At 47.0% G+C, this 12074-nt stretch overlaps 1 protein-coding gene across 1 annotated transcript in view; it reads left to right on the top strand.

The window, feature by feature from the left end:
• The first annotated feature begins 4676 nt into the window (after window positions 1-4676).
• Znf282 (zinc finger protein 282) overlaps window positions 4677-12074 on the top strand; it is a 29852-nt gene continuing 22454 nt past the window's right edge. The window contains exons 1-2 of the mRNA XM_041640670.1: window positions 4677-4938; window positions 7081-7500. Of these exons, the coding sequence (XP_041496604.1) occupies window positions 4774-4938; window positions 7081-7500 (585 nt within the window). The 5' untranslated portion in view covers window positions 4677-4773. The remainder of the gene's footprint in view (window positions 4939-7080; window positions 7501-12074) is intronic.

The following is a 12074-nucleotide window of genomic DNA, read 5'->3' as shown; positions in this document are numbered from 1 at the left end:
CTTGAGTTTAGGAGTTATGATTTAGGAGTTAAGAGCACTTGCTGCTCTTGCAGGGGACCAGAGTTTTGTTCCCAGCATCCATGTTGGGTCCTCATAACCACCTGTAACAATAGCGCCCATGCTGCAACTTTTGCAAGAAACTTGTTTGTTCCAAGACAAGGTTTCTCTGGGTAGTCCTGGCACTGGCTCTGCAGACTGGCTTTGAACTCAGAGATTCCACCTGCCTCTACCTCCAGGGTATTAGGATTAAAGGTGTGTGCCACCACTACCCAGCAAGAAAACTTTTTGTTTGTTTGGGGTTTTTTTGTTTTGTTTTTTCAAGACAGGGTTTCTCTGTGGCTTTGGAGCCTGTGCTGGAACTAGCTCTGTAGACCAGGCTGGTCTCGAACTCACAGAGATCCGCCTGCCTCTGCCTCCCGAGTGCTGGGATTAAAGGTGTGCGCCACCATCGCCCGGCTGCAAGAAAACTTTTTTAAAAGACATAGTCTCACGTAGCATGGTCTTGAACTTGACATATAACCAAGGATGGCCTTGAATTCCTGATCTTTCTGTCTTCACATTCCAAGTTTTGAGATTGCAGGCCTTTATTACCATATCGTATCTCTCATACAAAATATTCACAAATATAAATAAATATATGGAGAATGACAAGTCAGGAAGATAGCAGACACATTTCTGGAGAATTGATTTTGTTTAATCAAGCAGAATTCAAAATTCAGGATGTACATGAGTTAATATATGCCAATCAGGTTTTGGCTTCAAGTTTATAATTTTTTTTTTTTTTTGGTTTTTCAAGACAGGGTTTCTCTGTGGCTTTGGAGCCTGTCCTGGAACTAGCTCTGTAGACCAGGCTGGTCTCGAACTCACTGAGATCCGCCTGCCTCTGCCTCGGGATTAAAGGCGTGCGCCACCATCGCCCGGCTCAAGTTTATAATTTTAAATAATTAAAAATAGCATAAGAAATGCAATATCTACCAGCAAACCTCAGTGAATAAACAGTATAAACGTAGTTTAAAAACAATTAATTCATACTTATGTTATTAGCCAGTAGGATTCAGGATTTTCATTTTCTCATATGATCTTGTGAGGTAAGGACAAGGAGATGTACAAATGACTATTGCACTAGTTTGTTCTTGGATGAATATGAGAATGACCTGGGGGACTTAGGAGATACTTAAAAGCCAAGGCCCACTCTGGCACGATTTCATTGCTCTAACAGAGAATGGGTTTTGTTTTTTCTTTTTTTTTTTTTTTTTTTTTTTTTTTTTTTTTGGTTTTTCGAGACAGGGTTTCTCTGTGGTTTTGGAGCCTGTCCTGGAACTAGCTCTTATAGACCAGGCTGGTCTCGAACTCACAGAGATCCACCTGCCTCTTGGGTTTTGTTTTTTCAAGTTCCCTCAAGTGCTTCCAGAGTATTTGTGAGGATTAGATTATGAATGAGAAAGTTAGTTATTGAACTGGAAATGGCCTAAGTTGGCCTGCTTTCCTAGAGCAGAGAGTGAGGGTTAGAGAATAATAAAGGGTCTGTGCCTCCATAGTGGTAAATCATATTTTTGTCACAGAGGCAGGTCTATAGCCACGCACATGCCAGCAGGGAGGAAAGCTCAAGTCTCTTGGGCCACCCTTGTTTCCCAATCCCACTGGCCACCTTGGCAGTCCATAGCATTTTTTGGATTTTTTATTTGGTTGGTTTATTTATTTTTGAGACTGACTCAAGGCAGCTCGGGCTGGCCTTGAACTCTTAATCTTCCTGTCCCAGCTTTCAGAGTGCTGAGATGATAGATTTTTCAATATCACGTAGAAAGCCTGCTTGTTAAATTAGGGACGGGACCTAATTTAGTAGATAGAAACCTATTATCCTCTTTACTTAAGCTGAGAGTAAGCCTGGTTGTTTCCTTTTTTAAATAAAACTCTACCTGCCTCTGCCTCTAGAATGCTGAGATTAAAGGCATGTACTACCATATTGGCAAAGGGGTGGAGTCACTACCTTTGCTGAGTGCCTTCTAGATGCCAGACATTAGTTTATAATTTTTCAATATTAAGATAGACAAGAATACCCTCCATTTATATTAATATTGGAGGAAATGGTAGATAAATGTTCTGAAACTTTTGAGTCCCCTCTCTTGTCCTCTATCCAGAGCAGTATCTATAGAATTCTTGAAGAGAATTAATCAGTTAATCTCCATCTGGCAGATCAAGGGCCAGGCCTAAGTATCTCTTGTAAAAAGTGTACATTAACTATGATACTTTAACCCGTTGCCCATTTTGCTTTTCAGGGAGCTCACAGTTAACCAGTGATTGCTGGAGACTGCTCTAACAAACAACACTCCCAGAGCAGGCTGTCTTGCAGCCTGGGATATCTTGGCCTCCTCAGTCATTGGAGCATCAGTCATAGGGTCCATTACCAGTGTAGCTCCAGCAGCTCCTCCCTCATGCCCACCCTTCTTTTCCTTCCAGAAGTGCTTCTACCCCACACCCTTCAGCTTGTATTGATTGCAGGGTTTTATGCCCTATAGTTGGTAGGCTTGGTAGTTATAAAATAATGAAGAAATGTTGATCCGGCACATATGAACCTGTTTGAGTATTTTGTACATATAAAAATGTGAACTGAGGGGGCTGGAGAGATGGTTAAGAACCATCTCAGTGGTTAAGAACACTGACTGCTCTTCCAGAAGTCCTGAGTTCAATTCCCAGCAACCACATGGTGGCTCACAGCCATCTATAATGAGACCTGGTGCCCCCTTCTGGCTTGCGGGCACACATGAAAGGAATGCTGTACACATAATAAATAAATAAATATTTAAATAAAAATGTGAACTGAGCCAGGCGGTGGTGGCGCACGCCTTTAAACCCACCACTTGGGAGGCAGAGGCAGGCGGATCTCTGTGAGTTCGAGGCCAACCTGGACTACAAGAGCTAGTTCCAAGATAGCAGAGAAACCCTGTCTCGAAAAACCAAAAAAAAAAAAAAAAAAAAAAAAAAAACAAAAAAGACCTCTAGCCTAAGCAGAAACTTTGCCATAAGGCAAAGGTATAAATAGCTGTGTGAAAATCTACCTGCAAGGAAAAATCAAACGGAATTAGATGGTGGTGCCTTGCTGTATAAAAAGGGACATTGCTATAATTGGCTACACATTTAAGACAGGAAATCATATTGGTTTAATCCTGAGGAGAGAACCTCAGCACTTGGGAATAACCTAGTCTTCCATCTCTAGGAAAGAGGAAATAGAGTTCACATCCCATGTCTTCTAAGATGTGGACTGTTGGCAGAAACATTTGCCTGGAGCTTCCAGGCTGGGCTTGCCTGGTTCCTCTAATAACAGTGGACATGATATTTACAATGGGATACGTGCACTTGCTTGCACGCGCACAACCTGTATCCAGGAAATGGAAAGAAATCACTGACTTCTGGAACTGTGATCTTCACTAGCCCCTAAGCTCCTTGAGAATAATAAGTCTATGAAATATCCATTTCCATATTCTGGAAGCATGCCTAACAAAGCACTTGATAACTGTCCTTCTGAAGACAGCCCCTCTGGCACCTCACCCCTCCACACAGCCTCACACTCTTGTCAGTTTGAAAACTCACGGCTTCCATCACGTCTGACTTTCCTTAGGGTGATAAGCTCTCCCCAGGCAAGATAAGGACTGGTCATTTAGGAAGACAAAGTGGATAGTATAACTTTAGGGACTTATGGACTTATCTTTGGGGGGGGGGGGTAATTACCTTTTTTTTTTTTTTTTAAAAAATACTGGCCTGGAACTAAAAAGACCAGGTTGGCCATGAACTCTGAGATCTGAGACTGAAATATGAAATGAAGTTTATGCCCTGGTAATGCTGAAGCATGCATAGGCAGCCTGTATATGGCCGTTCTGTTGAACTTGTCCATACTTGGTTTCATGATCTAAGTTGTTGAGGACAACTGACCAGGTCTCTTCCTCAAGAGAGCACCAGATCTCATTACAGATGGTTGTGAGCCACCATGTGGTTGTTGGGAATTGAACTTGGGACTCGGGACTTTTGGAACAGCAGCCAGTGCTCTTAACTACTGAGCCATCTCTGGCTATAAACTCAGAGATCTACCTGATTTTATCTCTCAAGCCTGGGATTAAAAGTGTGCAGCAGCACGTCTGGCAAAAGGGTCAGAGCCTGCTGTGTGCCTGACATTAGTTCCTAAGTTTTCAACATTAAATTAAGACTAATGTACCCCCCACACACACACACCCTTGTTTATATAGAACATGGGAAACTTGGAGACAGTAAATGTTCAAAAATCACAGCCAGTAGTGATGTTTAAACCTGGGTATGCAACTACAAAAACCACCCTCTGCCTAAGCAGAATCTGACACACAGTAGGTGTTCAGCAAATATTTCAGTAAAATTTTCACAAGGGTGAGGCACCATTCTCTCCTGGGATGTCCAATGCATTCGTAGAAGCAATAGAAATCAAGTCTAGGGTCCAGGCCCCAGCATGGCTTGGGACATGAAGTCCGGCCACCTCAGACCTAGAGGCCGGGTTCGCCACCACATCTCGTCTTTTGGGGGCGGCGGTGGCCCCCAGCTTGGAGTGGCCCCGGCTAGCCGTGCAGGCGGGCAGGAGCTCCCAGGCCATTGGCTGGCGCGCTGGCTGCGAAGGGCGGGGAGCGCCACCGAAGGGGACTGTTTGCTCCTACGGGCTGTAGATGGAGCTGTCCGGCCCCGGCAAGGGGGAAGGCGCTTGGAAAACGTTCTTCTTCTCCCTGGCCGGCCCGAGCGGGGAACAGCACTCCCAGGATGCAGTTTGTGTCAACACGGCCGCAGCCTCAGCAGCTGGGCATCCAGGGCCTGGGGCTGGACAGCGGGAGCTGGAGCTGGGCCCAGGCTCTGCCCCCGGAGGAGGTCTGCCACCAGGAGCCGGCGCTGCGCGCGGAAATGGCCGAGGGAATGCCGCCCATGCAGGTGGGTGCAGCGCCCGCGGGCGCCATGGCCGCACCGCTGCCGTGGGGGCGGGGCGGGGCCGGGCCTCGGGGAGCCTCGCGGCTGCAGCGGTCCCGAGCGGCCGCCGGAGCGGGCCCGGCACAGGCCCCGAGCGCCCAGGGCCTTCCGCGCCGCCACGGTGCAGCTGCCTGGGCCGATGCTGCCCGGGTCGGTGCTGCCCGGGCCCAGGGCCCATGGGTTGCAGGAAGCAGGGCCGTGCTGCCCCGGACCTGGCGCGGCCGTGGCCGCTTCCCTGAGCGGGGACCGGGGTTCCTCTTGGCGTCCGATCCGCCTGGGTTTGCGGCAGGCCTTTTCCTGGCCCACAGAGGGAACAGTTCAACCATGTTTACACTGTAGTCAGCTTAATAAAAGGGTGTAAAGCTATTTTATTGCTGTCTTTCTCCGAGTATAAGGAGCAGCCCACTTTTTCTCTATACAAGGGGTGAGCCTGGGAAGGGTCTGGGAGGGGACTTTGTCGTCTTGGGTTAGCAAACTTGGTTGCATATTGGAATCGCCCGAGCAGCTTAAGACAACTGACTACGCCCAAACCGCATCCCTGAATGTTGTCTTGGGGTCCTGGGGGTGAGAGAGAAGGCTCCAGCTGTTTCTTTACGTTCCGTAAGTGATCTCAGGGTGCCTAGGACTTAGCCGGCACGGCCTTGGGTATAAATCACAAGGGGAAGAGGGTTCAGAGTGGCTGTGGATCACTGTCTCAGAGGGAAGGCTTAGAGTTGCCCCGGGACTGGACTCCGCAGAAGGCTCCCGTGTTCCCATCTGATTCTCAGCCAGGAGTTAGGACTTGACAAGTCAGTCTGGAGTCTCTGTGTTGTTATTGAGCAGAAGGTTCAGCAGTAGATCTTCAAACCTGGTGAGATGCAACAGCCCCTGACTTCCTAAACTTCCTCTGCCACTCTTCTTTTCTCTGACAAGGCCCCAGTGGATGCCACTGATGGCAGTCCAGCCACCAGGATCCGGCAGGGGCTGGTATTGCTGCTAGGGCCCAGTTGTTCTCTCTCCCGTGTCAGAGAGGAATTCTTAGACACTGTGGGGTGGTCCTCTGAGCTGTGGGGGCGGTCACAGCTTCTCTGAATTTGAGAAAATAGTTTGCATGATTGTCAAAGGCTCACCTCACAGTTGTAGGGTTCTACTTTTTCCAAGAGCAGAAGCAGGGAGAACAGAGAGAGAGAAAGGGACATTTCTGCCTGTCCTGTGTGGGAACAAGAGTCAGTTATCAGCCTGTGTTGTCATCCATCACACCCTGACCAGCGTCCGCGCTCCTTCCTCTGCCATAGGGCTCAAATCCCAGCCTGGACCTCCTGAAAAATACAGGGAGCCCCCTTCTCAGGAAGCAGAGAGGAAGCGTAGAGCTTTCCCTTGTGGCCCTCATGGAGGTGAAGAATGCCCCTCTTCCTGTCTAATAAGTGATACTGCCTAGTAAATCTATTTACATTTTGCATAGTTATGAAAAGGTGGCTCTGTATGGAACTCAACAACGTTTGGTCTGCCGCCTAGCCTAGGTCCTTGTCTCCTCTGGCTGGACTAGCAGAGGCTGCATGTTTGCAAAGTGTTTGTGTTAACCTGTGGCACCTAGAACCGTGCCGGTTGGCAGTGCAGGGCGGTGCTGAAGAATGACCAGCTGCTTCTTTGTTCCCTAATTTCGTCATCTGTAAAGCAGAGATAATCATTCTTGCCCTAACCTGCAAAAGAGATTGCTCCGAAGATTAACTTCAGACAAGTTACATGGAAATTCCTACCTTGAAACAAAGAATGAGAGCCAAATGGGAAGTTTGTCATTCGGCGTTGCCCATGAAGAAAGCTGCTGTTCTAGGCAGAGAAAGGGTCTGTGACACAGTAGGCAGGGGGCCGTCACCTAGACTTGCCATTGGCCAAGACAGGTGAACTTGTAAGCAGTCTGGCTCTCATAAGAGGAAATGGAAGAGTGGTTAGTTGGATGGATGGGTGGTTGCTCTAGCTATCACTGATGACATTAATGAGCTCAGCCAGAGGTGGATGCTGGGTAGAAGAAAGATTCTGCATAGCACTTGGTTGGTTATCCCATTTTAGGCCACCTTCTCTCTCACACACGTTCTTCCCTGAGCTGTCACTTTCTACCCTTGTACACAGGCTCAAGAATGGGACATGGATGCCAGGCGACCAATGCCTTTCCAGTTCCCCCCCTTCCCAGACAGGGCCCCTGTCTTTCCTGACCGAATGATGCGCGAACCCCAGTTGCCCACAGCAGAGATCTCACTCTGGACCGTGGTGGCTGCCATTCAGGCCGTAGAGAGGAAGGTGGATGCCCAGGCTAGCCAGCTGCTGAACCTGGAGGGACGCACAGGAACAGCCGAGAAGAAGCTCGCTGATTGCGAGAAGACAGCCGTGGAGTTTGGTAACCACATGGAGAGCAAGTGGGCTGTGCTGGGGACCCTGCTGCAGGAGTATGGGCTGCTGCAGCGACGGCTGGAGAATCTGGAGAACCTGCTTCGCAACAGGAACTTCTGGGTCCTGCGACTGCCCCCTGGCAGCAAGGGGGAGGCCCCCAAGGTATGTTGTGAGACAGGGGCAGAGCTAGAGGTGAGGATCCACACAGGTGAACAAACCTTTGATCTCATCTTGTCAAGCAGTGCGGATTTCACTGGTCCCATGCTGTCTCAATGGCCATGTGAAGCCTGTCCTATGCCCTTCACTTGGTCCTGAGTTGTGCCCCAGCAGAGCTGGCCCTATTCCCCACAACCCCATATGCTTATCTTAGAGGCTTTGATCTTGCTGCCCTGAGTTGTTCAGCTGTCTGTAGAATTGTGGGTCTTACTGCTTGGTTTTACTCATTTGACAATGTACACGTTTGTCTGGATGGGAGAAAGTCATGCTGCCTAGAGTCATTTTTGAGTTATGATCACTGATTTCAGAAGGGCCCTTCTAGAATTTAGAATTCTAGTCTATTCCCTTTTCCACCATCCTGGTCCATTAATACTGCATTCTCAAGTTGACGGCCCTGTTGTCTATTTCTCTGAGAGAATGGAGTCTTCCAAAGCTGGATATAGTGGCTCACACCAGGAATCTAAGCACTAGAAGAGATGAGGCAGTAGGATTCCATGTGTTCGAAGGCAGTTTGATCTAGATAGTGAGTTTCAGGCCAGTCCAGGACTATAGAGTGAGACCCTGTCTCAATAAAGCAAAAACAAGGCTGGAGAAATGGCTCAATGTTTAAGAGCACTGGCTGCTCTTCCAGAGGATTTGGATTCAATTCCCAGCACCCACATCAAGTGGCTCACAACTATCTATAACTCCAGTTCCTGGTGATCCAGTGGAGATCCAATAACCTTCGCAGTTACCAGCATTCATTTATGGAACACACACACACACTGAAAATAAATAAATAAAAATACAAAGCAAAACAGTGCTGGCAATGGCTTGGTAAAGGCACTTGTAGTCAAGCCTGATGATTTAAGTTTGATCCGGGGACCTAGACCATAGAAGGTGAGAATTGACTCCCACAAGTTGTCCTCTTACAGGCACGCGCATGCAAATAGATGTAGCAAACAAAAAAAAGAGATGTTTCCATAAATAGAAGTAGAAAAGTTCATCCCTTGGTCTGCCGTCTTGGTGCATGTGGGTTCTGCCTCCACCTGTCTCTGTGGTCCTGTGTCCACCCCTGCTCTTTCCTGTACATCATCAGCTGTCCCCTCTCTCCTAGACCCTCCACACCACCGTGTGACCATTGTAGCCCTCTTTGGACCCCACACTTCCCTCTACCTCATTCTCACCATCAGTACAGATAAAATGCCTTGAAGAGCTGTCTATATTTGTTACATCCAATTCCTCCCTACCTTTCTCTTCCAGGCTCTTCAGATCCATACCAAAGTAGGTAGGATATTGAACCCCTGAGTGCCCATCATGAGCCTCAACAATCAAACTCCTGACTGATCTTTTTTTCTACTAATTCCCCAACTCTTGTTTTATTCTGAAGCTAATCATAGGCATCAGTAATTTTATTTTATATCAGCCATCGTGATGGCATTTAATCCCAGCCCCTATGGGGCAGAGGCAAGCAAATCTCTGAGTTTGAGACCAGTCTATCTATGACAAGTTCCACATTACCCAAGCTCCATCTTTTCCACCATAATGTTCAGATTTTCAATTGATTCTTTTTCTCCATTTTCTTGTTTGAATCAAAATGTAAAGAGTCAGACGTGGTTGGGTGATAGTTTTCAGGACTTGGGGTCACTCTTTGTACCGTGGGTTCTGGGGTTGAACTTAGGCCATCAGGCTTGTGAGGCATACATTTTTTTTCCTTTTCTTCCTTCCTTGTTTCTTTCTTTCCTCCTTTCTTCCTTCCTTCCTTTCTTTTTTTCTTTTGCTTTCTTTAAGACAGGGTTGCTCTTTGTAACAGCTCTGACTTTCCTGGAACTTGCTCTATAGACCAAGCTGGCCTTGAACTCACAGAGATCCACCTGCCTCTGCCTCTTGAGTTCTGGGATTAAAGGTGTGTGCCACTACCTGGTGTGAGACATATTTTTCTGGCCTAGAACTTTTTGAAATCTGTAGGCTCACTTCCTTCATTTCTTAGCCTTCATTGTACTCTATGTAGTGGAGGAACTAGCTGTCTGGATCCTTTATTCTCATTGAACAGGTTCATCTATTCTCAGTATTCTGATAAACTGGTAACTCGATAACTCTCTCTGCAACTAACTCCAGTCAGACTTTTCATCCCATCTTCTCTCCTATTGGTCTTCCTAAGGTCTTCATTATGTCTGCCTATAAGATCATTAGTCTCTGCTGTCATCCTCTTAATTCCGTCGCCAGTAGCAGATGGCTACTCCTTCCTTAAACACCTTTCACGTGCTTCTCGGATGCCTCTCTCTCTTCTCACTAGATGCTGCTCCTCAGTCTGCCTTGCTGGCTTTGCTTTCTCCTTTCACCTTCTGGATGTTTGTGGAGTGGTCCTGCCTCAGCCTTAGCATTTGTGCTCATTTTGCACCCCTCTGCTCATAACGTCATCCAGACCCATAGTTTAAACTGCAGTTTATTTGCTTATGACTCCCATATGTACCCTTTCCCACCTACCCCACCCCTATTTTTTTTCTTGGAGGTCAGGTGCACATTTCTTCCTGTTACCTTCGCATCCTGGATTTAATATGACCAGACTAACTATGGGTCTTTTGCCTGAAGCCTGTTTTGTCCAAAGTCACCCTCATCTTTGACAGATCCATCCTTTCCGTCATTCAGATCGAAGTCTTGGGATCTTAGCTGCTGTCTTTCTCCTGTTCCACCTCTGGTACACCCCCCGTAGTCTGACCAGCCCCGTCACCTGCTTCCAGCCAGTCTCATCTACCTTTTTATTATTTCAACCTCTTGACCTGCTCCTGTTCTCCATCCTTGTTTAGGTCCCATGCTACAATGTATACCTAAAAGAATAGCCCCAGTGATCCCATTCACATACTTCATTCATGGGCTGGAGATGTGGCTCATTTGGTAGAACGCTTGCCTAACATGCACGAACTGATCCCTAGCACCTCATAAACTTTGGCATGGTAGCACACGCCTGTAATCACAGTACTTGTGAAAGGGAGGTGGAAGCAGGAGGATCTGAATTTGAAGATCATCAAGGCTATATAGCAAATAAATATTAAATATAAATATAAAATATCGGGAACCCACTAAGGCCAGCTGGCCTGGGTCTGAAAAAGCATGGGATAAAACCGGACTTGCTGAACATAGCGGACAGTGAGGACTACTGAGAACTCAAGAACAATGGCAATGGGTTTCTGATCCTACTGCACGTACTGGCTTTGGGGCAGCCTAGGCAGTTTGGATGCTCACCTTACTAGACCTGGATGGAGGTGGGTGGTCCTTGGACTTCCCACAGGTCAGGGACCCTGTCTTTAAAAAAAAAAAAAGTGTCATACTGTACCCATCTGTTGGCTTCTCATCTTTTTCTTCTTTTTAAAATGTAGTTCGCATGAAAGCTTTGTTTTTTTTTTTTAAGTGTATTTTATTTAGGTGTTTGAGGGGCATGTACCACAGCATGTCTGTGGAGATCAGAGGACAACCTGTTGGAGTGGATTCTGACCTTCTATGTGGGTTCCAGGGATGGAACATAGGTTGTCAGGGTTGGTAGCAGGTGTCTCTGCACATTAGCCACTGGCTTCCCATCTCTTCTGAACAGACATGCAGCCTTGCCGCCTTCTTCAGGGGCATTCCTCCCGGAAGCACCTTCCTTGATGATCCGGCTGCTTCTCTACTCAGTCCCCCACTTCCATGGGGTTTGCTTAGCTGTTCTTTAATCCATGTGCCCTCCCATGATCACCTTATTACTAAGGAATCAAGCCCCACACTGAGTGTGGTAGCACATGCCTGGATTACCAGTGTTTGGTAAGCAGGAAGATTTTGAGTTTGTAGCCAGTCTGGGACATTGAGTTCAAAGCCAACCTGGGCTACATAACAAGGCCCTGTCCGCAAGAAGAAATAAGCAACAGTACCAGGTGATTCCTGAATCTTGAATATTTACTTTTTTTTTTCTTTTGGATAGCTTCCCCTAATCAGAATGTAAATTATTGGTTCATAGCTGTACCTTGTGTTTATAGTGGCAACCAGCGTAGAGATGGTGTGTGAAACTCATTTACTTAGTCTTTCACTAAAGAACTCAGAACTCCTAGGAAGGGACCATGTCTTAGTAGGGACACCCAGTTTGTTGACTCTACCAGGAGAGCTGCCAGACATCCGTGTGTCTAGGCTGCAAGAAATTGAGCTGTAGTAGCCCTGAGTGGATCTTGCAGCCACTGTGATTTTGTATATGTTGCTTGAGCAGTATCTAGTCATCTGCTTCCCTTTGCTTTTGTCTCTACTGTGTGCCTTAAGATGTGCAGTATCCTTACCTGCTGCCACGTGTTCTATGGAGGGGTAGGAGCATTGCCATGCACCGTTGCATGATAGTGGAAATTTTTTTTTTTTTTTTTTTTTTTTTAGCAGGCTTGGGTTTGCATCTTGACTGTGCCACCTTCTGACTTTCCTACTATTGGCCAAGTATATTTTGTTGCCTCTGAACCTTTTCAGTTTCTCCTTAAAGAAGTGTCAGTAGTAATGCAAAGTCCTAGTTGGTCCCTTTGAGCTTCATTGTT

The sequence above is a fragment of the Microtus oregoni genome, unplaced genomic scaffold (genome assembly GCF_018167655.1).
Source record: "Microtus oregoni isolate MIOR12 unplaced genomic scaffold, Mior012 000064F_ref0000363, whole genome shotgun sequence".
NCBI classification, from domain to species: Eukaryota; Metazoa; Chordata; class Mammalia; order Rodentia; family Cricetidae; genus Microtus; species Microtus oregoni.
This window is presented reverse-complemented; position numbering and strand designations above follow the sequence as displayed.